Below are 26,731 nucleotides of genomic sequence, written 5' to 3'. Positions count from 1 at the left end.
AGTGACCTGAAATGAGAGGTGACTCACACCTACACTGCACCACGCAAGCCAAGAGAGCATCGGCTTGGATCCCACATTCATTTTTCCAGCGTGTTGCCGAAATAGCCAAACTTGTTCGCACTCCGCAATGGGCATCGTATCGTCACGCGAAGAATTTTAGCTTGTTCGCACACTACTTTGCTTGAGCATACAGGGTTACCGTGGCGGTAAACATCAGACCGCATGGGGGGGGGGGGGGGGGGGGGCACCTGGCGGCGCTAAGATGAACCAGGGAAGCACAGAATTTCTGTTTCAGAAATCTAATGTATTCTATTTCTCTGATGGTGTTAAACCTCGGGAGTGACGTATTACCGAATCCGTTGCTTTTTTAAACATTTCTTCGCCACGGTCACTCAGCGAAAACAAAGAAGCGCGACTTCACTTGTGGTTGCACGAAGCGTCACAAGATGTGGATCCCATCCTCCGGCACCGCAGTACTCCGCAAAGATCTCTGCGTATACCGAAATTCCTTACACGTGAATATTCTCTGTTAGAGAACTTTAGTGAATTTTGAAGGCATCCAGATGGTTTGTCGTGTGTGTGCGAGAGCAGATGATGCATCACTGCGTGCTTCACAGCTTTGTGGGACCACATGTTCAGTCATCCTACATAGTGTAGTCGCTGACCCACAAACCAAAACCGAAATTTGTTCATATAAATCAGGCGATATTAAATTATTTAGCGAGAATACATGAACCTTGGAACATGTAATATGCTTTACCAGAGAAATAAGAAAAATTTGTAACAATGAACGCGCCAGCCACAAATTTTATGACACCACCACTTTAAGACACAGAAAGCGTTGGGGAACATTCTTTGTTCCTTTTAAGTCCGCCGAGAGTGTCCATACAATTGCTATCGCAATAAAAGGTTCCCTTGAGCGCGTTTTCCGCACAAGCGCAATCATACTGGCAGAAAATGGCAGCGATGGCGAAACCTTGTATTGTGTAAGTGCTGCAATGTACACCACAACGACAGCCTAATTGTTTTAGAACGTAACGTTACGAGTTACGCATGTTCCAAATGCACACTTTGAAGTGACCGACTAAGTAAGCTCAGTGAATTGTAACTTATGCCATGAAGGAAATAGCCTTAACGCTAGTGATTAAGCATTCGCGATTACTAAAATGCTGTCATCAGGTTTCTTCGTGCCATCGCTTTATAAAAGTGGTTACTCTGCTCGGCAGCTGACCTCAAAGTCGCGGGTTTGATCGCGGCCTCTCTGGTCGCAATTGAATGGAGGCGAAATGCTGGAGGTCTGTGCACTGTGCGACGTGAGTGCACCTAAAACAACAGAAAGAAAAAAAAAGCCCAGGTGGTGAATGTTATCCGGGGCTACCGAATATGTCGTCTCTGATAGCCCGAATCATTTAGGCGTTAAAGTCCACAAATCAGCCAACCAACCAAATTCTTGTGCACAATGCGTTCACCTTTCATAATAATTTGATCAGGAAGTAAACTATCGATATATGCTGCGGCCAATGCGAACAAATTATGTCTGTGATAAAAATGAACGCTCCTTATACTTACGCGTGAAGTACTTCGTGAGCAAAAGTTGTCACGCCATTCGTCATGGTAGCATCATCAGCAACCAAGACACCACCGTCACTGGTGCACGCAGTACCAGCATATGCCATGCCTTGAAGAAAGAAAAAAAGTGAGGGTTATGTAAGGCAACGAGAGCTGTATGGAAATAACATGGAAAACACACCAATTATCTGTAATGATTTATTTTAAATAATATCCCCTGATGATCTCTGGAATAAGCGATGACGGTTTTCGAATGCAAATATTTTATGGTTAATGATATACAAACCTAATATTTACATCACAGCATTGAATTAACTAATTAAAAAAAGAGTAGCAGCTTTCGCAATAAAGCACAGCGAAATAGTAAGGGGTTATTTGTAGCAGTAAAGCGTTTGTTATTGTATTGAATATGATAAAATATAGACAAGTTACCAAGCTAGTACGCATAAAGTTACTTCGTAAACTGGGGCGTGGATTGGTCATTCCACGCCAAACGTCCCGGCCATTTCGGCGACAATCTCAAATGCGATAAAAAAATTGTGTTGAATTTTTTCACTGAAAAGAGTACATTGCTAGAATATTTCGGAGACCAAAATTTTTTTTGGTCACGCGGGAGCCTTCCAAATATCGCAAAATGTCGTCTGAGAGACGTTTGTTAAAAAAAATTAATTCTGAGAGAGTCGTTCCTTGATAGGGGTGAAGCACCCTAGGGTCTCTGCTTGTCGGCGTGTCATGTCGTCGTAGTCGCGGCTTGCCGTCGTGTCATGTCGTTGTCACGGTCTATCATAAACGGGTATGCACCACAAAAATTGGGTAAGTCATACTACCCGCCACCGGTTCATACTATGCATATTACGAGTAAAAGGTTCGTCGTTACTGCCTAAAACATTATGTTTGGCTTGGTAGCGGTGTCAGAATCACGAAAAAATTTACCAAAGCGCTTAGGTTTTTTATCAGAGACCAGAGACATAAACGTGTATCTGTATGGTTAAGTGATCTATTTGAAACATATCTGCAAAGTGATGGTGCGTTAGTGGACCGATGGCGAGTAAAGCAGTAAAAAGTTAAGATTTTGCTGTGCGAACCACCGGCGCACACTACATGCCTCGCCCCTCCCCAGGTTTCACGTTAGTGGAGCTGAAACACCCTTCCTTGCCCTTTCGGCACAAGTTTTCAATGCAAAATTTGGTTTATATATTTTATTATATTATATAGTTTGGTTTATATAGCAAATCATCAGTTTGGGAAATTTTCATTTTGGTGCACAGTGAGACGTAATTTACACTATGTGGTGCTCCACTTAAAATCATATTTATACTTCAATCGAAAGCAAATAAACAGCTATTTTATATCGCAAGTTTTATCAGTGAAATTTTGTTTTAGGGAGTGAGTGAAACAACTTTATTCGGTCCACAATAGACGCGAGTAAACTGAACGTCACCGGGCTATGCCCACTCGGAGACCATCAGGTTAAACCTGACGGCCCTCGCGCGGGGCCTCTGGACGGGCAGGATTTGAGAGCTCTGGTCCTGGGCCTAAATGAGCCTCTTCATTTCCGCTTGGGTGAAAGGGGGACCGGCGAAAATAATATTTGAAGTTCCCCATTACCGGCTATCTTCCCGTTTTTTCACAGGGCGGCTTCGTCATTGAAGTTGGCCATTGCCCTCAATGAGAAATTCAAATCTTAATTTCTTGCTTAAAACGAATATTTCAATGATAAAAGTCGCCATATAAGAACTATTTAATTGTTTTCGATTGAGGTATAAAGCTGATATTTTAATGGAGCCCCACGTCGTATGAATGGCGCCTCAATGTGGACCAAAATAAAGAATTTCACAAAAGTTGTTATTTTTTCTCGTAAGATTTAGGAATTTCAGTGGTTACAAACAGTTCTCTTGCAACATGTACCTTCCGTAGAGTAAGTATTGATCACTGGGACATTCATACATAGCGCAGTATTACAAGGAAAAAAATGCACCCATAGAACATTTTGACAAAAATTGTGGAGGCGTATATGGCAGAACACTAGCAGTAGTATAACTGATACTCGAACATCTTACGCAGACGCTTTTGCTTAATAATTAAAACAAACTTGGCATTGAAACAAAAAATGATACTCTCAGATAATTTTTAACAAACATCATTCAGACGACATTCTGCGAAATTTGGAAGGCTCCCATGTGACCAAAAAATGTTTTCCTCTCAGAAATATTCTAGCAATTTGCTGCTTTCAATGCAGGAAATCAGCACAATTTTTTTAGATCACATTTGAGATGGTCGCCAAAACGGCTGGGACGTTTGACGTGGAATGACCCTATTGTTCCTTCGCTGTTGGTAGTAATTGTAAGTAGTAAATGTCATGGTGGCCCATTTACTAACTTCCGAGTTGCTACCTGCAATTGCTGCATAGGCAGTGAATGATGTGATAAAGATTGAGTGGGTCAACGTTATTACCTACTGCTTTCTTTTTGAGCGTCTCCAACTTATTTTGGGATCAGTTTCGGTGTTGCTTCCACGTGCGGAAGTGAACTGCGTGAAATATTGGTTTTAGAATGGCGCTGTGGAAGCAAACCGTTTTTTGAGTTTTTAAATATGAAGCTGTTCTTTCTTGGTAGAGCCTTTCATGTCCGGGATCCGTAGTAACGCTTGTGGGCAACATAAACGGAAATGCGCCACAGACGTTGTGTAAACCCCACTACTCACCACTGGTCTACTAAAAAACGAAGCAAACAGTTCGCCCAACAAACGGGTATGTGCCACAGAAATCTGTTGGGCCTATCAGAAAACTATTATCACCCTAAATGCGTGTGTGTCTCACAGAAATTGGGTAAACCCACCTAAGCAAAACTTCCGGTAAAAAAGAAGAAGGCAACAGTTAGCCCAACAAATGCCGTGCACGTAAACACACTCACAACACTGTCACGTGACACTATGTGGTTATAAAAGGTGGTGGCTATACCACCACCTCAAAGTTTAATGGAGAGTTTAATAAAGAGCAGTGATACAACATTTAGGAGCACCTTAAGCGAAGGCTTCTTTGGAAACATGTGTATAAGAGTGGTTTGGTCAAGATGCAATAAAACTGTATTACTACATGAAAGCTTAACGAATAGTGTTTAAAAAAGAGCAGCAATACAACATATGTGAAAGATTTGCGAAACATAGAAATGCGTTAGCCTGACGAAGGGAACGCCACCAGCGTTCCTGTTTCATCGTTGTCCGCGAAGCGGAGATGGTAGAATTTTTTTTGTTTTTGTTCCACGCTGGAGGGGCAAAAGCAAAACCTACATGAGTAGCGTTCATTCTGATTTGATCAGGTCGAATTTTTTAAAGTGTTGGTGTTGGGCTCCTGTGAGATTCGAGATAGTTCATTCACTCGTTCCGATACACTCGGCCACAGTCCAGCACACATTAAACGGTGATCCCCGCTCAAGTTCGCCGTAATCCTGCTTGGACATTTCACATAGTCTGTTTCGTTTTTTCGAATACTATGTTTTTCTTATTTTCGGTGGGAAAAAAACTTTGGCGATATTGAGAGGGTAATTTTCACACCACAAACTCGAGCAGTAAAATGAATGACCTATCTACCAGACGTCTGTCTACGTTTGTCGCGCTACAAAGACAGTGAATTCTCACCAACTAGCCAACAAGCCGCGGTTCACTTTGGTTCATCATAGTCCATTGGCTACCAACATCGCCTTTTTTGTTGCATTTTGTCCCACAACGATATTAGTTCTCTTACCACACCTAATCCGTAAATACGCCGTAGCTCTATATGTGGCCCTACTAGCACATCCACATGAAACCGTAGGACAACATTTAAGTTAGCACCGCGGCTAATATTTTAAATTTTATTGTCTGCGTAATGTAAATTCTCTAATCTCTATCATAATTTCACTGATCCCAATTTACGTAGATTAGGCCTCTCTACAGCCGCGGTTCACTTTGGGTCATCATAGTACATTGAGTACCAACATCGTCATCAGTACATATCGACATGGCGCTCTTTTGTTGCATTTTGCCCCACATCGATATTATTATTATTATTATTATTATTATTATTATTATTATTATTATTATTATTATTATTATTATTTGTAGTAGTAGTAGTAGTATTGTGGTAACTAGAAGGCGGACAAGGATATGGATGGAACAGTCATGACAGTGTATTGGGTTCAGTTAACATGTCGGGTCATCGACACTGTTTTCCCGATAAAGAACGTAAACCAGCTAGCCCAACCCAGCACGCTCGTGTAGGTCAGATGAATTGGTGCCGAAATGGTAAATAATTTGTTTAAGTCAATGTGCCGCCTTGTGTTTCTGTAGACGTTGAGAAGATATAAAACTTTGCAGCTCTATCTAAACTATACGGCTTGCGCTAGCGATTCGAGTCAATAAGGTGTTATGAAAACAAACAGCGCAACGTAATGTGCACAAAGCGGAATGAACCTAATACATAGCACGAGCGCTGGCTCATACTAAATTTATTAAAAGATGCAAGGTTACATAAATACACTAGAAAAAAGCAAGTTACACTAGAAATGCGCAGTGTGGTCCACTACTAGGGGAACACACCATTTGGTATCTGCCATCGATTATTGCTCCGGTACGCTGCTTGCATGGGATTAACATTCTTGATGTTTAAGTATATGTCTAAATGATTATATCGGGTGACTTGCAACAATAAGGTACGAACGCTTATGCGGTCTGTTTATTATTGGCTAACTGTTCCCTTCAAGTGTGGCTCGCACTTTAGATGCTGCGCTATATCCTGCACTTTATTGGAAGGGCGCCATACTCCGATGGAGAAAGCAACAGATGATCAAAAAGTTGATTAAGAATATTTGGTTTGTAATTTGCTTAAGTAGAAATATTTATTTACCTCGGACTTGGCTATATCCTCCTGCGGTAGTCATAGCGAAGTTGCGCCTGTGCGATACACAAAGAAGTTAGAAATATCTAGCAAAAAAAAACAGGCTGTTTTTTCCTTTGTACGAAAGCGACATAATAGAAACTTCTCGTGGCATGCATCGAAGATTGTGACCTGCGCCGTTGCTATTATATAACAAAACTAGCACAGCTTGCACTTAGTCGCGCAGGGATGGGTCAAAGTAGAGCTGGTGTACTGGTGGTGGCTTTGTGCAGCGCAATTATGATGCATTATGCATTATTTGTGAAGTCCATTAAATATGTATTATGTGTTATGGGATTTGCTGACTTGTTAAATGCAGCATCCCCCGCCCATCGTTGTTACTGCATTCCAATATGGACAAATCTGCGCACGTGTTCTGGAAGCAAAGCACAAGAGTAAGAAGAGGAAGCTGAAGATAACGGAGAGAGCGCGTGCCGGTTGATGAAGCTAATAGTTTTTCTTACGTCACACGACAAACTATACTTGCTATACTGTCGATGGCTACGCTATCTCTCTCTTTTTCTATCATCTTTTTGTTTCTGTGGCTTTCTATATTTTTCGCTCACTGTCTATTCCTTTCTCGGTTTTTCTTTTTCTCTCATTCTTACATTTCTTTTTTTTCTCTTTATCTTTCTTTCTATGTCTTTGTTTCTCTATCTGTGTCTCTGTGGGACCGGTCTCTCCTTTTCTGTCTTTTCCTCTGATTCTTCCGTTTTATTATTTTTCTCTCTTTCTCTTTCTCTCTATCATTCTTACCCTTCTTGTTTTTTTTTTTCTCTTTATCTTTCATTCTATGTCTTCGTTTCTCATTTTTGTCTCTGTGGAATTTGTCTCTCGTTTACAATCTTTTCCTCTCTCGTTTAATATTTCTTTCTCTCTTTCTCTCTGCAGTCGGTCTCTCGCCTTCTATCTTTTCTGTTTCTTCCCTTTGTATCTATATATTCTTCTGTTTCTATTTAATTCTCTCTGTCCCCCTCTCTCTCTCTGTCGCGTTCTCCCTTCCTCCTATTCCTTCTCTTAAAGCTCAAATCTTTGTTTCTAACCCTCATTAACCCTTTCCACCACCTTACTGTACTATATTACACAAGGCTATGCTCTGCTCTGCCAGCGTACGTGGATCGCCGAGTGGTTAGGACGCTCGCCGTCCGATCTTGGGTGCGCCAGTTCGAATCTCGCCGCGACAGAAACGTTTTTCACCAAGAATTTCTCTTTCCCTTTCTTCCTATTTCTCTCTCTCTCTGTACTCGTTCTTTCGGCCATGAAGTTACTGCATCATTCGCCGGACAAATCAAGTCTTCTGGTAGCGAAGCAGAAGAGGAAGGAGATAAAGAAGAGGACAGAGATGGCGCGTGCCGGTTTATGGTGATGATCATTTTCTATCCACGGCACACGACCAACCTCGACCTTAAAAGAGGTGCTTTAAAATTCATACATTTACAATAAACTTGCGCCAGTTGAAGCAGGGTAGCATCGTATAACCCGGATACGAGTATCAAATGTTCTGTATCAGTAATAACGTTTATAGTGCTCTCAAAAACGTAAGCAACTGTTTTTCACGATTCTCAACAAAAAAGAAAGCCATTTGCGCCTGCACGCGTGCATAATTGAGAGTGCGGGAGTACATGCGTACGCCGTGTGTCCCTTCATTGAATTCAGGTCCACGTTTGTTCCTCAATATTCGCGCTCCTTAACCAAACCAAAAGGTGATTTACATGCTATATATTTAGCAATAAACAAAAGGACGTGCGCTACACCTTTAATTCATAAAAGGGAGACAATGCAAAAGCGATGTTAACTGAGCCACTCAATGGTTGCTCAAAAAGAATAAGACGAATCAATGGACAGAGCAAGTAGCAGATAACCATCCAGTAAGTATGGAAGGCCATTTACAGTGTACATCGTATACCAGCTAATGCGGTAAGAGCTAACTAAATGAAGAGAGAGAGAGGTACAATACGCGAAACGGCTTTTCGTTAGCCACTGATTTCGTAGGATCACGAATAGTTAGGACTGCCAAAGAACGCAATGATCAGTGTGGGGAGCAGTAAGGTGAAAATACACAACGACTTCATGCTCAGGCTAGGCAGGACGCACCGCTTCCTACCGGCTCCGCGCAATGCCCGAGCGTGGCGAAACAATGCAGAAGGTTGTGTCGCGCATTGATCAGGCGTTCAAGGCTGCGTCAGATTTTCCATCGATTCCGGTAATACTGCAGCCTGCCGGCCAACGACATTCGCAGGGTGCATTCGAGCACAATTTTTGTGTTTAGCATGGATTACACAATTAAAAAAAATTGACTTACTTCTACTATACTTATTACTTGAATGTATACTTGAAGCTCACATGTAGATTCGTGCTTCCCACCCAGAAACATCATGTAGAATTATTTCCCGCACACTACCGCTTTTCCAGTTTTTTTTTCTTCATCATTTGGGCACAAAACACGTTTAATGAATGGCCTAAGCGCGCACGCGCCTCTCACTCATGCGTTACAGAAGCGCTTTTAAAAGATGTTTCATAATGTTTCTCATCCTAATAAAAATAAAGATGTTTATTCTTTCTCATTCTCTGGAGCAAAGACACACGGCTTCTTGCTCATAGCGGCAAGACCAACAGGCAAACCGTTCCCTTGTCCATTGTGCGGGGTTACCGTGTAATCAACTGCGTAGAGTTATATTTCTTTAATTCCTTTTGATATTACTGCTTTTACACAACAGAACAACTTAGACGTGTAACACTACCTTGCAGTAAGTCCTAGATAGAAATAAACTTATGACAATATCAACATTGAATTGTAGCTCTATGTGCTACCATTTCAGCTCCCGCGCAAAGAAGTTAATTTTAATGAGAATAGTCCGCTGTCGAATAGCGTGAAAGAAAATTACGAGTTCCTCAAAATACACGCTTATGAAAGATTTTTAGTTCCGGCGCAATACCGAAACAACATTGAGAAAGAGAACGCAAAAAGACACGTGGGAGGAAAGTTACTGTACTTGCTCAAATACACCACCACATCTGAATTACTGAACAGATGTTCATTAGCTTCCATAAAATTTAACAATGGTTCCGGGGTGCTGGCTTCAATTAGTTTATCGTTCTTTTGATACCTCTTGCTCAGTATTTCGGTATATTCCTGAAAAACAGTGAAAAAACTATTAGCAGCGAAGCTGTCTAGCAAATCGTCCCTTGTCCGACGAACCAAAAAACTCTCATCATAATAAACAGGTATGTGCCACAAAAATTGGATAAATCCCCCTGCTCACCACTGGTGAACTGAAAATGAAGAAGGCAGCAGTAAACCCAAAAGTAAATGGCTGCGAGTCGACGGCGGCGAGTCGAAGACCCCTAGTGCGTACAAGGAGAGTATACTAGGCAACGGCGGCTGCGAGAAGACCCTGAAGCGATGGAAAGCCTACGCCGACGATGACGTGCCCGCAGATCTATGAGAGGTGCGAGCGCTTGGTTTCAGCGCGGCTTTCTGTCTCTGGAGTTTGGACATCCTTGTCATGTATCTGACTGTCTGGGGTTTAACTCGAACGTCTCTGCCCTGAGGATCAACGTAGAAACAACCTAACATCACCTAGCTAAAGCCCAGCAACGACCATAGAGCAACCTAGAAACAGCCCGCATCACGTCGCTAAGGCCTAGAAGCCACCTAGAAGCAACCAGATTAGTCCTCAGAATCGCCCAGTTTCGCTATTGCAAGCCTTGCGCGGCTTAGCGCAAGCTTCGCCAACTTTTCATCAGAAAAGTAGTTACATATGAGAGTTACACTTGTATGGAGTAGTGTTAAAAGTGTAAAAAACGCCAGGCCTCCGCGGAAAGCGCAGCACAGTCACAGCGAAAGCTCGAAGAGCGGCATTTCTAGAGCCCGCTATAAACTCTCTTGTGGCTACTAATACAACTACACTGGCAATGTACCCACTACGCCGCAAATCATAATTTTTGTGAAGTTGGGAAGCACCTACCGCAGCAATACTCGTCATTCTGCGGAGATGCGAGGTACCATCTGTAAGGCATTATGTGCAGTTTCTTGATGCGACGGCTGATGACGATGACGAATTATGACTGAGCATCTTGTAATGGGTTGGAAGCTTTAAATTGCCCACTAGTCACGTAATTCGACTGTGTGACGCCCGGTCGTTATTTCACTCTCCCACCACGCTTTATAATATACGCTAACGTGAGAAAGAGATAGAGAGAGGGAATTCACTTTATTGAGATCCTGAGGAAATGGATCATGGGAGCCTTATGGGCTTCCTTGGCAAGCAATAGAAGTGCACTTGCGAGGAACCCACTACGCTATAAATCGTAATTTTTGTGGAATAGGGAAACAACCACTATGCAATTTTTTGTCATTCTGTGCAAAACCGCGGTACCTGCTAAACACCTGTAAGGCATTATGTGCTCTTTGTTGATGCTGTGCCTAATGACGATGAAGAATAATGGCAGAGCCGTTTGTAATGGGTTGGAAGGATTCAACAACCTACTCGTTGCGCAATTCGCATTGTGTGACGCCTGTTTACAGAATTCACGTTTTGTGACACTTGGTTGTTATTTTACTCTTCTACCACGCTACATTACATATGTTAATGTGATTTCTTCTCGACATGAAGCCTGTATAGGTTCTTTTTGCAAAGCAGTTTCAAGCACCGGCATGGCGCTGAGGTATCATACTGGGCTCCCACGCAGACCCAGGTTCGATCCTCCTTCCATCCTGGAAATTTTTTCTTATTTCGTTTTTTTTTTCTGATTTCGAGCGATAGTAGTTACGGACACCGGCGGCGGCGGCGGCGGCGGCGGACAACTACGGCGCCAAAAACGGCCCTTGTTGGGATCTCATAACTGCTTTCGCTGTAAAATGTACACAGGGCATAACAGAAACAGTAACCATTCGTACTTCGATTTTGCTCAGTGAAGAAAGAAGACATGTTACACAGAAATAAGTTCATGCCAAGTCAGAAGATGTGGAATAGTTTAACTTCATTGTTTTTTCGGCACCACTCTCCTCTTTCGGAAAGATCTCTGGCATCGCTAAGAAAAAAATGAAATGTGCGCGTAAGGAGAAATATTGCTTTTGTGTGAGACACATCTTACACTTTGCAACGAACGAATTTACATGCCAATCGTCTTTCACGTGCACGCATCTTGTCATAATGTTAACCTGCCAAGATGAGGACGGCTGTTTTGTGCAGCTGAATGAATGCAGGCCTGCAAGTTTAAATACCGGAGCTGTGTAAGCCGACCGTAAAAACTTTGTGTCCGCAGAAAACGACAGGTGGGTACGCGCCACATGAATAGGGCAAGCCCCACTAACGAGTACAGCAGGTGCGTGTGTTAAATGAATACTGCTCGGCGAAGTGAAGTACGTGAAACAAGTGAAAGGGAGAGAGAGATAAAAAGAAAGAAAACCAGAGAGAGACAAAGAAAGCGATATAAAGAAAGATAACAAGAAAAATAAAAAAAAGGAATGAAGACTTAAAAAGATAGAAAGACAGAAAGACATAGAAAGAGAGAGCAAGAAACAGACACAGAAAAGAGATAGCAGACACAGAGAGCAAGACCGAAAGAAAAAGAGGGAGAGAAATAAAAAGGAACAATCAAAGAGAGAGAAAGAAGCACATTGGGGGAGAGAAAGAAAGAAAGAAAGTAAGATAGAAAGAGAGACATATAAAAAAGAGCGAAGGACATGGAAAGAAACAGACACGATAAAGAGATAGAAGAACAGAGAGCCAGACAGAAAGATAAAGAGAAACAAAGAAATAGAAAGAAACAGATACAAAAGCAGATATAACAAACAGAGAGAAAGAAATAGGAAGAGAAGAAAGAAAAAAATAAAAAAATAAAAAGAATACAGGGAAGGCCAAGCAGCACCGCTCTTCCTTCAGGCTTTGCACGACTAGTACGAAGCTTGAATACTTTTTTTTTGATGGTTTGTACTCCCAGGGAACCTTGAGCGTGTCCAATTCATACGTGGTTACACGTTGAAACAATTTTTAACACATTTTTCAGTACTCTGAAGAGCGAAGCTTCGGTGAAAGTGCTAGTCAAGCAACGATCGGAAATGCGCTGCACAGTAGCAGTTCTTATTATTTATTAATATTTTTTGGTTGTTTTCTTTTTAAGCGTTTTGTTACATGGTATGTGGGCGTTGTTTCCGCGTGCAGGCGTATAGACCTTATGCAAAATCTGCTGCCATCTAGCGGTCGCCTTGTGCATTTCCGCCATGTTGAAGGCTAAGTGCGCTCTGCATGTGTACACATGGAGCGTACGTATCAACGTGTGGCGTTTGATAGGAACGGCAATGGCGACATATTTACGTGTGCCGTATTGCTCAGATTGAGGAAATTGGGATGCTGAAAAAAGGTTTGCAGCAAACCAACCTCCTGATCATTTGATTTCCTCGCGGCCGACGGGAAGCGGCAGATCGTTCCGTTGTTGCGGCTGCTGCTTACGACTAAAGCCTTGTTTACGTTCGCCGTTCTTAATATATGCGGTATGTGCCAGCATCCGCGTTCATCAGAGAACACTTTTTCGTGTCATGATACAGTTTGCGCTCCGTGTGCTTGCAGGCACAGACAAACCGGCTTCGTGTACGGGCTTCGAAGCTGCATCGCGGCTACTCGCGCATGCCTGCACTGATGTTGACGTCATTACTTTTTGTATTACATTGCGATAACAATTACATGTTAGGCAGGTAGCTCGTGCGCGTCATCGATTCTCAGCGAACGGACCGATTGTACTGGAGCGTGTTGTTTGTGGTTTGTTTAGGATTGTGGAGTTTAACTAGGTAGCGTTTCCTGGAATGCTTTGCGCGCGTATTGCTTCAATATGCGTATTTTTCAAGCATTTCATGTTCTACCACTGCCGAATTCAGAGGGGCTGCCCGGATGTCCTGACCGCCCCCCTTAAGTTTTTTTTAATCGATACCCCAAGAAGAGGAAATATCAGGTTCTTTTAAAAGCTGATCCCGGGCCCTTCGCAAAATTCCTGTATCCACCCATGTGTGCTATGAAATGTCAACAGATGCTTCAAGTGTGAGGCACTTTCTTATGAAACTGAAAAAGAAAATGATGTTCCCGGAAATGGGTTACATTCGACCGTGGGTGTGTTACCGTTGGTTACGCGCTGTGGTGGTTTCGCAAGCGTTCAGTCGGCGACGAAAAACTGTCTGTCTGCAACGGGCGAAACGGGGCCTCCTGCAGTAGGCCCTAAAAGCGACGATGTGAACGCGAATATTATTGGCGTATCGTGTTATATACGAGCACACGTCAGTAGGATATTGCATAAAATACCAACTAATCTGCCCCAACTCTTTGGAGCAACTAACGCTTTCGATGTGCGCTTTTCACGTGCATGAGATGCGTAATTTTTGTTTACATTTTAACCGTACACTAATCCTATACATAACATACTTCAGTGACTACAGCAGCCAAATATTTTTTTTATTTCAAAAAGATGGACAACGTTTTATTTTCAATGAGATGCACAATACATCAGGACGTAGGCTGCCCCTTATGAAATACGCTTCGGAATAGGTCAACAGAACTCTCTTACTTACCGTCATCGCTGCGCTTAGTCGTGTAGCGCGCTAAAGCCTCTTCCCAACCATCCTACGCTACACGCAGGATATCCAGATAGCTAACAAAGCTTCATTTGCTGCACTGACAACAGAATTTCCAACCTATCGCATAGCTTAATTCTCAACGACGGAAGGCCTACATGTTCTCGTTGTGAGGCAGTTTTTTACAAGTATTAGCTGTCAACGCAGTGACTAGGAAAGGTCGGTAACGTGTACAGGTCCTAACACACCCGTCTGACAGTTTTATGGCCCGATTGATTACAATAAACGCAGAAACAAGCAAGAAGTTATAAAAGCGACAGCAATGCGTTTCGAAAACAAGCCTCCAACATGGCGCCGAATCGGTAGTTTCGTCAAACCTCCTACAGATGGCAGCAATTTTGCATAAGGTCTATAGAATGTTAGTATGCATTTTGCTATAAGAAATTGCTTATATGCATCAGTTGGTTTATCAAGAATAACCATTGATTGTACTTTCGTTGTTACATGTGAAACTTAACAAAACCTTTAACCGCTGCTTTCGAGGCGCGATAAGAAAGTGCCTACTATAAATATAAAAAGCTCTATTGAACAAAAGAGTTAGCGCCTGCGTAATGCAACAATGTCTATAGAGAAGTTTCACCTGCTAAGAGTGCCACTTGAGTAAGCTAAGAGCGGAAGGTACCCGCTTTAGGCAGGATGGTTGTGGGAGGCCGCAGTCACAAAGTCTACTGCATCTTCAGATGCGTACCACCTAATTTAGACATGTTCAAGCTTACATTTGGAACGCTCCTGTCTCCTGTTACAAGTCAGCCTGCGCTGCACGGTGACGACCAGCTATCACAGCTCGATACGTAGCGGATTCCACAAAACACTGCTTCGATTCGTACACGACACAAGTCTTACAGCCTACATATCATACACATATACGCATAGAGAAATATTCCCTAAGGACACATTTTTGTGCGCAAATGATCTTCCTTAATTTCCAAAGGCAATATTTAGGTAGCTCATGGGCTCATGAAACACCTGAACATGGTTTTCAAATCGCTGCAAGTATGAAATTAATGGCGCCTAAACTCACCGTCAACACAATCAACTCCAATACGACGAGCTTCAGATCCAACACATCCTTTTGCGTATTGCCGAGAATTACGTTAACCTATTAACAAAAGAGAGCAATGAGAGTTGCTGAACAAAATTGATTACTCTTCATATTAAACTATTGTTTTCTTCAGCCTATAACTGTCTTATACCGCAACTAAATTCTTTCATCGAATATTAACGCTGGGGTTACTATTAGTCGTATCATTTTAGTTTCTCTCTAATTAAATAATGATGTTGCAGTAGTAAAGTGATGCAGTAGTAAAGCATACGATATAGAAAAAAAATGCCCCCACCTCCCCGAAAGGAATCGTGAGGAAATGCGAATGCATTTCTTGCGCCGAGAGTACACGGCGTAGTAATCGCTTCACTCCATTTATATATACGTGCGAGCGAGCGGACAGGAGAGTGAGGTGCAGGGAGGGGAGAGAGTGAACGGCGATAGAAGGAGCGGCGAAGCACTGCACCTACCATCTCCTACACTCTCTCCACACACGTGGGAGCTCCGCCGAGCTCCCGCGATGCGAGCGCCCTCACACGCCAGAGCGCGCTCCTCCTCTCCACTCACTCTCCGCTACTCCGCCCGCACCACCTGCTCCGGTTGCTAGGGGCGAGGATAAGGGCGCGCGCCCGCAGCTGTTTCTATGGGAGAGGGAGTGAGAGCGGAGAGATAACACCTGCCGGCGCGCGGACACCGACAGACGCCTGATATGCCCCGACTTAGAAATGCATTTGCATTTAAAGTATACTTCCCCATAAAGAAAAGTGCGGCAGATCCCACGCACTGTGAGAATCGGTGTAATGCGAAGCAGCCGGCAAAGAGCTGCTACGTGGCCTTGGTCGTCTTTGAGGCAAATGAAGTCATTAATGCCATGGCATTTAGTTCACTATATGTCGCATGTTTTGCCATGCATGCATGCATGTCCAATCCGGTATATACCGTGCTAATGAAACGTGTATTGTGGAATATACGATGCATGACCTGTCATTTATGTTCATAACACACTCGTGTCATGCCATACCAATTTTGGTATATATTGTCACGTGGTCGTGACGTCGACGAAGACAGAGTCAGCACGTCCGAGATGAAACTGTTTATTTGGCCGAACTTGTGGTCGGGAAACTGAAAGTCAAACTACAGCAATACACTGATAGCGGCGAACAGAGCGTTGACCGTCGATCAACTGCTCATGGCTGGGATGCGCCGTCTTTTATACATCACGCATCGAGCTTTCCAGTCTTATCACTGGTTGTCGCGCAAGCACTGGAATAATTTAGACTATTCGCGTCCTGCGTGCAATCTTAACAAAACGATCTACTACACTCGCGAAGCTTCTCGAACACTTCGGCGCGGTCAGCGTCGAGCGTTGATAACCGCCCTTGCTGGTCAAACCCGAATACAACAAAATAAAAGAAGAAGCGGGCATGTCAATATCGAGTTAACAAAACGTCCGGAAGCGTACTCTAAGCGTGGCATGTATATCATGTCGTACATGACATGCGTGTCATGATTTTCATGTTACCACCTGTCATTTTTGTTTGCCATACAGTCACGTCGCGCAATACCAATTTTGGTGTATATCAAGCGAGCTAAACCGCCGCGAGTACGCCATGAGCGTGGCATGTAAATGATGTACATGACTTGCATGTCATGATTTTCATGTCACCACCTCTCATTTACGTTCGTCATGCAGTCGTGTCGTGCAATACCTTTTTTTGGTGTATATCACGCGAGCGAAACGGCAGCGATCGGATAATGAGCGTGGCATGTAAATCATGCTGTAAATTACATGAACATCATGATTTTCAAGTCACTCCCACTGATTTACGTTCATCATACAGTATCGTCGCGCAAAACCAATATTGGTGTACATCAAGCGAGCGAAATGGCCGCGAGGGCACCATGAGCGTGGCATGTAAATCATGTCATACATGACTTGCATGTCATGATTTTCACGTTACCACCTCCGATTTACGTTCGTCATACAGTCTCGTCGCGCAATACCAATTTTGACGTATATCAAGCGAGCGAAACGGCAGCGATCGGACAATGAGCGTGGTTAGTAAATTATGTCAAAATGACTTGCATGTCATGATTTTCACGTTACCACCTCTGATTTACGTTCATAATACAGTCTCGTCGCGCAATACCAATTTTGACCTGTATCAAGCGAGCTTAACGGCAGCGATCGGACAATGAGTGTGGCACGTCAATCATGTCGTACATGATTTACATGTCATGGTTTTTACGTTACCACCTCTGATTTACCTCAATCATAGAGTCTCGTCGCGCAATACCAATTTTGGTGTATATCAAGCGAGCGAAGGGCCGCGAGTGCACCATGAGCGTGGCATGTAAATCAGTGTCGCACATGACATACATGTCATGATTTTCAGGTTCCCATGTGTCAGTTATGTTTGTCACACAGAAATGTCGCGTCTTACCACTTTTGGTATGTATCCATTCATTTAAACGGCCACGAGCGCCCCGAGACCAGTGTAATGTAAATCATGCTGTACATGACATGCGTGTCATGATTTGCACTTTAGGACCTGTCATTAGGTTTGTCATACACTCCTGTCACGCCATACCAATTTTGGTATATATCAAATTAACCAGACGGACGCAAGATCCCCAAGACCGTGGCATGTAAATCATGCTGTTCATTACATGCATGTAATGATTTTCATGTTATGACCTGTCATTTATGTTCGTAATTTGGTCATGTTGTGTCATACCAATCTTGGTATACATCCCATGAACGAAACGGCCAGGAGAGCACAATGTCATAGGCGGCTAGATAGATAGATAGATAGATAGATAGATAGATAGATAGATAGATAGATAGATAGATAGATAGATAGATAGATAGATAGATAGATAGATAGATAGATAGATAGATAGATAGATAGATAGATAGATACGCTCAATGTCGCAGATGTTCGCTAAGAAATGCTTCGCATTTAGACGGAAAGGGAAGCACCCACACATAGCACGCAGACACAATATGTGCCTATGCATGGTCACGTCATCTCCGCCCTTCCCGCATTACCAAGACTTGCGCTTACATGCGAAACCCGAAGAATACACGCTCTACCATTCCAAGACCAATGCAAATGCTTCTAAAACGCTTTAGAGATTACCTTTGGCACATCTCGATTCCAATTGGTCTCTGCCATGAGAATGGTGAACTATAACCTTCCAGGAAAGCGGTGTCACCGCTGGTCCCTGATACAAACATCGCTCTAGCTCGGTAGCGCAATTACGACCAAGTTCGGTTATAGCATAGGTAAGGGATCTTACCTATGCTATAATCAGAATCACCGCATCTAGCAGGCCGAAGTCACAGAATTTAGTCCCGAAAGGCCAGGACAGTGAAGAAGGTTAATGAAGGGGGGGGGGGAGGAGTTAGAGTATAGGAGGAGTTTGTTGACAGATGGCCTTTCATAATATATGTGACATTTTTAAAGGGGCTTTGGGGTCAGGATTCCAGAAACATATCGGAACCGACCGCCCGAATGAATAAAAATCTGTTCGCCTGAATTACTAAAAAGTTTTCGTTCCATTGTTACGTCTCGGCAGATCGTGACTGCACGGGGTGCCAAAAAGTTTTGGGGACGAAGACAGTCGTGTGCTGGCCGGACCGCGTGTTTGAGACCCCTGGCATGTGTTGTTCTAAGGCAGTACTTCCGTCGTTGTTGCCTAAAACTTTTTGAAACTCGACTGATACGCTGAGATACATATCTTTGTTTCTCAAAAAGCCTATTATTCAGTTAAGCTGCTTTATTACAGTGAAGCTCCATAAATGCTGGGGAAAGGGCAGTGTCCGCAATTTCTGGGCATCAGGTGGATGAAACGCCTTGCCTGATACTTAGGTATATTCAATAGAAATGTCGTCATGTGATAGATTCCAAGCTATGCCGCAATCACTACCCCTTCAAGGTGTTGCTTAGAACTCAATATAGCCCCCAATATAGCAAGGTGGATCTGTCCTAACTACTGATGTTTCAATTATTGTAATAAGTAAACTTGAGGAGCAGCACCTCGAAAGTTTAGGTAGAGCCTAATCGTTATGGCACTGTTCGTTGACAAACAAACACGCACATAAATGTTGACAAGCAAACCGTATGTTAGCGTTCTTGATAATGTTATGTGCTTCACTTGCACAGTAAATTACTCATTTGCTTTTATTGAAAAAAGGGGAAAATTTCTAGGGCTCGTTTCTTGGTTTAACCCAATTTTAATGAAAACCAGGAGATAATGAAGCCAAGCAAGATATAAGGGACGTTAATTGTACTGTTTTTAGTGTACTGTAGTAACTGTGATATAGATGTGAAAGTCAAGTGGACGAAAAAAAACAACTTGCCGCCGCCATTGACCGAACCTATATGTTTCGGATAACACGGCCGATGCTCTACCAATTGAGCTAAGATGGCTGTCGTCCTCTCGTCCACTTTATCCGGTATTTATATGCATACAAGCCTGCGAGTTTTGGTCAGCGCCGCTCGTAGCTATGACGGCGAATGTGGAACACTCTTTCTCGGCCAGCTGGCGTCACGTAGCACGTGACACTTCTCCATGTGCTTTGAGTGTGACCTCAACAGTAATCTTCCTTTTCCGATTCATGCTCGCACCCCCTAATCATGTGACAAGCAGCAGGATAGGCACGGATTTGATGTGGTGTCTCCATTGCCACGTTATAAGATATGCGCCGACATGTTGTCTAGTTCGGCTACTCGGCGCCAAGCATGCCTTTTCTCTTTTTCCTTCACAATACACATTGGTCTGGCTATATAAACAAGCCTCCAATAAAGGTTCCTGTTCTTTCGTCCACCTAATGCCGGCCTGTGGCTATACATAGAAATACACCGCAACGATACAGCTGCCTAAGGAAGGTGGTTGAAGCTTTGAAAAGAAGATGGATACTTACTGCTTGCAAAAAGACGCGCAAGTAATCAAGGAGGCCCTTGTATTCCTGTCCAATTGTACTGGTGAATGAAGTGCTGTATTCATGGCTTACGACGAGTACTACCTCGATTACGGCAGACGCTGGGCCTAAAGCATAAATAGGGCTGTGCTTTTTTCACGGGAAATATTCCGAGAGATATATACCAAGGTTTATCTTTTGTTACGGATTATGAAAGGAAAGGTAAATACATTTGTAAGAGATGTGAGCAAAAAAATTAATAAAAGTTCAGTATATACACTACAGTTTGAGCGCAGTTTCTAGGCTAGGTTATAACGGCAGATTTAACTTCACCAGTATACAGGGTGTCCCAGCTATCACGCAGCACGATTTAAAAAGTGAGGAATGGCGTCACGCGAAGCGAACCTGCTGCATATTGCTCCTAGTACACTGTGGTAGCCACTGCTATTTGTTTCGTTAATGAGGTTTGATTCATTAGTCATAATTATATTTGTAACTCGACAAGTACTCACCTAATTGTCAAAATGTCAATGAGGCGTATGTATGCATGTTCAAAGGACATAACTGCTCAATTTTCACAACATACTAATTACGTGCTCATTTTTTCCGGCTGATAAAGAAAGCCCGCGAAATATGAAAAATAACACGTGACTACGCTCCCAGCCGCAAAGGAAACCAGCGCCCTCATATAAGCTTACTGCAAACAACCGCTTTGCCTGTTGTCCGTTGCGAGAGACAGCGTTCCGCATTTTGGCAAGGATACAGGTCGGGCGCTAACGACATGCGTGCAATTTCACTGGGATTTATTCTGTTCGATAGTACGCCACTATCATTATCCATATCTTACGGCCTACTGTTCTCACTGATAACGCGGCAAGTGTTCTGATTCCGGCCTGACTCTGTAAAACCAAGCGGTGCGTTTTTTAGGCCGGGAATTGGCAGATTGGGCGATGAATTTTTTTCCGCATTCTTTCCTTGATGCTGCCTGCCTCATGGGAGCCTGTTTGAGGGCGCTCGTTCCCGACGCGCGCAACAGTCTAGTCACGTGTCACTTTTCATATTTCGCGAGCTTTCTTGATCAACCGGAACAAATGAGCGCGCAACTAGCACGTTGTTGAAAGTAGTGCAGTTATAGATGCCATTTGAACATGCCTACATACGCCTCATTCACATTTTGACAATTAGGTGAGTACTTGCGAGTTACAAATATAATTATGACTAATTAATCAAGCCTCATCAACGAAATAGCAGTGGCTACTCCAGTGTGCTAGGAACAATATGCAGTAGGTTTGCTTCGCGTCTCGCCGTTCCTCTTTTTTCAAATCGTGCTGCGTGATAGCTGGGATACCCTGTATATTCCACATATGGTTATCATTTATGCCTAGATATATAGAAACTAAGAAATATAATAAAAACTATTTCATGGTCAACGTGGCAACAATGCGTTATAAACACAAGGCGGTATTAGATTGATAAACAGCATTCTTCAAAAGAAACAAGGACGACACGATCAAGAGAACAGGATGGGCGGTAGCCCAATGTAGGATAAATGTCGCTTAGTGCAACAAAACGTTTTACGAAGCCACATTTCTCCAACATTGGGCTAGCGCTACTCGTGTGTTATCGTGACGTCTTTCTTCCTTTTGCGCTCCTGTTCCTTCGCCTAAAGTTATGAATACTAACTGTTGGGGTTTCATGTTCCAAAACCACGATATGATTATGAGGGACGCCGTAGTGGAGGGGTTCCGGTAATTTTTATCACCTGGTGTTTCTTAACGTGCACCTAAATCTTAGTACACGGGCCTCCAGACTTCGACTCAATCGAAATGCGGCCACCGTGGCCGGGATTCAATCCCGTGACCTTCGGGTCAGAACCATAACCATTAGAAAAACGTGACGGGTATTTCATCTAAGGCTATGAATGAATTCGCCCAAGAAAACCTTTTCTAAAGCAGCATTCAGGATTTCAGATAATCACGCAAAACCTTAGTGCCAATAGAAAACATATATAGGGAGCTTTTATGTGCGGTCCCAGTTAATATAAAATCCCAAATACAAAAATAAAACAATAGGAAAAGAAGCAAGAGAGCTGTCACACGGAGATAAAGAACTGTAATAAGCTTTGTATTTCTCCCTCATCGGTTAAAAATAATTGTTTGTCGAACATACTTTTTTACTTTGCACGTGCATTGTATTCGCTATCACTCTGTTTTTAGGATGGGATTTTGCTGAAGGAGTGCACTGTCAAGCTGCCGTTATGCAGCTTTTGTCCCACCATATCCACTACTTCATGCGGAATATGCGCATGCGTAGGGAATAAAGTTTTTGTGTGCTACGTGTCTTTAATAAGCATATTCCCAACAGGGTAGAGAAAAAGGCCAACGCTAATTAAGATTTCTAAGTCAGAGAAAGGAATATGAGAACTGCCTGGTGATGCATGCACAATGCAGAAAGGATTCCTCGGTAGCCTAAAACTCACACGGTCCCTTACGCATTCACTTAAGACGATTTGAAGGCGAAAACAATCTTCTTCTCCTTCTCAGTCGACGCATAGATCCTGCCCCGCCACCCTCTGAAAGCTTTAAGCACCTAGCGTGGATTTGCATTGCCTCCAGGATCCGATGCACCTCACCTGGTTTTCCACTCTCACCGTGATCTGCCAACTTTTCACTACACGACGATGTCAGGTGATGACGGCATCAAGTGACGTCATGCCAAAATTTGTGAGGTCATGATGACGTCACAAATTTTGGCAGTCTGCGACGTCATGATGACATCATACGGTGGCGTCATCCTATGATGATTATTTTTCGCATCTCTCGTCCCCGACGCCGTAGACGCGGGAAGCCGACGCCGACGGTCAAATTTCGTGTTCTATGAGGCTTTTAAGGCTTTCGCATTAATGCAAGGAACAACCCGTGTTTACAAGGTAATGGGCACATGGCAAGTGCTCAAACAGCGCTAAAAACAGCCCAGTGCTTTGTCCTGTCATTGTTTTGCCCGTCCTGTTTTTGCACTGGTTCATTCCTAGTAAAAACAAGCGCGATGGTTAAATGATTTTAAAGGGTAAGCGTAAATGTATATGTAGTTGGGAAATGGACTGCTAAGTTCTGTATACATTCGCATAGCATATAAACAATAGGCAGGGATATTCACTTCTCACTCATACGCGGCTTGGAACCTTATAGAGAAAAGCAGCCCACCTGAAGTTGGTGTGCCACAGCGTGCATTAACTTCGACATTCTCCGCTTCAGCAGCAATCTCTCTGTCGCGAAAAAACCCTGAAATCAAGACAGTGCTCGCTTACATATTTATTACAGTGCATTTAATGCGTGTTCATTCATTTAAACAAGACCTCTCACTATTTTGCACCGAACAAAACTTGCGTAACACGACTTAATGTTACCACACCGTGCAAAAGAAAGGTAACATAGCCAGAGAAGTCACAATTGATGAAAAGTGGCATAGGTATAACAGTCCTCTGTCATGACAGCGCACTTACCTCAGAGTTTCGTGCAAGCATGAAGGCTTCAAACATGCAATGTTTCTTACAATTTTACTCTTTGTTCTATGAACTGATTTCCCTATTGTTACAGTAGTAAAAATGACGCTGACCAGAGATTGCATATAGTTTTCTGCTCTGATGTACTTGCCGCAGAAATGCATTGCCGCACTACTTTATTCGTTAACAAATAACCCATTCAATATCAATTTTACTTTACCTGCAGGGCTTGAAAACAGTGTGGCACAATTTTCGAACGAATACCTAGAAGCTGACGACAAAATCAGCTGTGTTAAGACGCTGTTGTATTCGTCGTCTAAAACATGGAATTTGGGGGAGGTGCAAATTCTAGAAATTCGTGGAGTTCGCGGAATTCGTGGAGTATGCCTTATGATAACTCGCGCAAGCGTATCCGAATCTTCGGGTAATGTTGTCCAAAACACTTATATTCGATTATATGCCATTGCCAACTTGCGACATTTAAAAATTTGCAAGCGAGCAAATACCCAGCATGTATGTATGTATGTATGTATGTATGTATGTATGTATGTATGTATGTATGTATGTATGTATGTATGTATGTATGTATGTATGTATGTATGTATGTATGTATGTATGTATGTATGTATGTAAATGTGCAGGTGGATGTCTGGCAAACGCACATTCCTTCAAACTTACCCTCCATTGAGTGATTCCCGTGAATGCCTAGTAAGGTATGAGCAATTATCCCGCCATTGCTGGGCTCAGCGTCTTCGTTAAATGTTATCCGACCACCGCCACCTATAAATCCTGTCTGAAAATGTGACAGAACATGTAAAGATAATATTTATACATTGAGATTTTGAAGCTGCAAAATTTACAAAAAAAAAAATAAAAGTTACGTAAGCTTGGGCGTCTATTGTGTTAGAATGCTTGAAGCTCTTTTTGAAGTCTATCCTTGAACCAGCTCACAGTTCTCATTTGGTCTGCATCGATTTTGTGTCGGTTGCAACGCGAGATCTGCATTTATTTATTTGGGAAAAAAATAACATACTCAGAATGGTCAGAACCTTTCGGTCGTAAAGAAAACAACCTCTATACCGCCCGCAGAATTAGGTGCAATATGCAAAAGGTAGACATTGGGACATGCAAGATCTTTAGTAATTGTAGCATAAGGACATAAACATAAGGACACAGCAAAGAAATACTGAAGTTTAACTAGAAAGCGCTTTTGCTTGGGAAATTTAGCGATTCATGTTGATTGTATAATTAGAATTAGCTATAATATCCGTATTACGGGTATTAGGGCAAAGAGATGAACGACTGAAAGGAGTACGCGTGGCGCGCGAACTTCCAACGTTATTTTTAGGAGAATCACAAGAATATATACACAACAGAGAGTAGCGCACGCTGGCAGTAACTAGCACGCTTCTCCTACAATCTTGCAACCTCTGTCGCTAGAACTCGTACAGTGAACAACACTCTTCTATTCGTGAAATAGTTGAAATAGTGAGGGTGTTTTAAGTCGAGACACACGTGTATTCGTGCGCTTTCAGTCGAACTCCCGCAAAAAGAATTTGATCGAAATTTTAATTCCATGCTTTTGCTTCCTGCCTTTAGCCTCTGACGATCATTTCTTGCACATATGTACTCGCAATAATGAGGCGTTTACCCTGCAACTAACAATGTGGCCTCTACAATCAGCCACAAGCTATGGTGCAACTTGTCACAAGTGAGCCCCGTTGCTTTCCTATCTTCCGTAGAGGAATGCGAGCGGCACAATATGCTGCTTGCAGATTCAATTTCGCTGGTGACTAACTTATTACGACTTCAAATACGTACCACACGTAGTCCATTCTCACAAGATATCAGAAGCACAGCTTGTGTATTTCGATCCGTGTAAACTTTTCCACCTAGCTCAGACAGATTTATCTGCGAAAATGGGTGAATGAAAGGGGATTTACTAGGAGTTAGAAACCTGACGCATATGCTGAGAGGAAGCGAAACATATGTAGTACCGCTCTTTTTGACGCGTATGAGCATTTTCTTCTTTCGCAAAGCTCAACAGTCCTGTGCAGAAAAACATAAACTAAACATGTATTCTTTCACTACATAATAATAAGTAGAACTAAAGAAATCGAGGTCACTGTTTTTTGTAATAACAAATCACTAAAAGTTATGCTTCTCGTTATTCACTCACAGTAATGGGAGCGCTTTCGTGATCACTGCGACATTTTAGGCAAACATCTGCCAGTGATTCCCCTGTTAAATTTTATACATGTATGTTATGTACGGAATATATATATATATATATATATATATATATATATATATATTATATATATCATCATCGGCCTGTCTACGCCCACTGCAGAGCAAAGGCCTCTCCCATGTTCCGCCAATCAACCCGGTCCTTTCTGCTGCCACGTTATACCTACAAACTTTTTAATCTCATCCACCCACCTAATTTTCTGTCTCCCCCTCACGCGTTTGCCATCGAATGAAGTGTAAATCGGTATTGCTATTCTTTATGTAAAATTTCCAGCATTGTAATATACACAAACTGCATATATATATATATGTATGTATATATATATATATATATATATATATATATATATATATATATATATATATATATATATATATATATATTATATATACCTCTTATATATATATCTTCACATCCTGATGAAGATCGGCCTCCGATCGAAACGTCGACAAATAAAGTTTTTTAGAAGCGTATACCTTTTTCCTATATATATATATATATCGTGTATGATAAAATGTCGTTTTTGCCTGATCATATGAACATCTGTAAGGACCTTTACATCACAAGAAGGAAACTAAACACAATATGATTATACCACGTTGAATTTTCACAAATGCAATCCATGTTTTTCTATCTCGCTGACGGAAAAGTATTTTGAAACGACTGGTTTGCAACTCGTGCTTTGGAAATACTAGTTTTGTTGACTAATTGATAACTTTATTACCAAGACTATATTGTCACGTGGTCCGGACGGTGAAGAAACTACAGCAGAAGACTCCAACAGAAATACGCGAATCTTTAATTGGCCGAACTTGTGGATGGGAATCGGAAAGTAAAACTACAGCAATCCACAGTGTACACTGATAGCGGCGAACAGAGCGTCGGCTGTCGAAAAACTGATGTG

At 42.5% G+C, this 26,731-nt stretch overlaps 1 protein-coding gene across 3 annotated transcripts in view; it reads right to left on the bottom strand.

Annotated features, from left to right (window-relative positions):
- Positions 1 to 26,731, bottom strand: part of LOC119402801 (venom metalloproteinase antarease-like TpachMP_B) — a 43,444-nt gene that overhangs the window by 9,010 nt on the left and 7,703 nt on the right. For all 3 annotated transcript variants that reach the window (XM_037669868.1, XM_037669869.1, XM_037669870.2), the window contains exons 3-10: positions 25,398 to 25,487; positions 24,255 to 24,369; positions 23,278 to 23,355; positions 20,078 to 20,202; positions 15,127 to 15,204; positions 9,475 to 9,614; positions 6,452 to 6,498; positions 1,570 to 1,678 (exon numbers count right to left, since the gene is read on the bottom strand). In XM_037669868.1, coding sequence (XP_037525796.1) covers positions 1,570 to 1,678; positions 6,452 to 6,498; positions 9,475 to 9,614; positions 15,127 to 15,204; positions 20,078 to 20,202; positions 23,278 to 23,355; positions 24,255 to 24,369; positions 25,398 to 25,487 — 782 coding nt within the window. The remainder of the gene's footprint in view (positions 1 to 1,569; positions 1,679 to 6,451; positions 6,499 to 9,474; positions 9,615 to 15,126; positions 15,205 to 20,077; positions 20,203 to 23,277; positions 23,356 to 24,254; positions 24,370 to 25,397; positions 25,488 to 26,731) is intronic.

Source organism: Rhipicephalus sanguineus, chromosome 8 (genome assembly GCF_013339695.2).
Source record: "Rhipicephalus sanguineus isolate Rsan-2018 chromosome 8, BIME_Rsan_1.4, whole genome shotgun sequence".
Taxonomy (NCBI): domain Eukaryota; kingdom Metazoa; phylum Arthropoda; class Arachnida; order Ixodida; family Ixodidae; genus Rhipicephalus; species Rhipicephalus sanguineus.
Note: the sequence above shows the minus strand (reverse complement) of the source record. Positions and strands in the feature narration are given on the sequence as shown.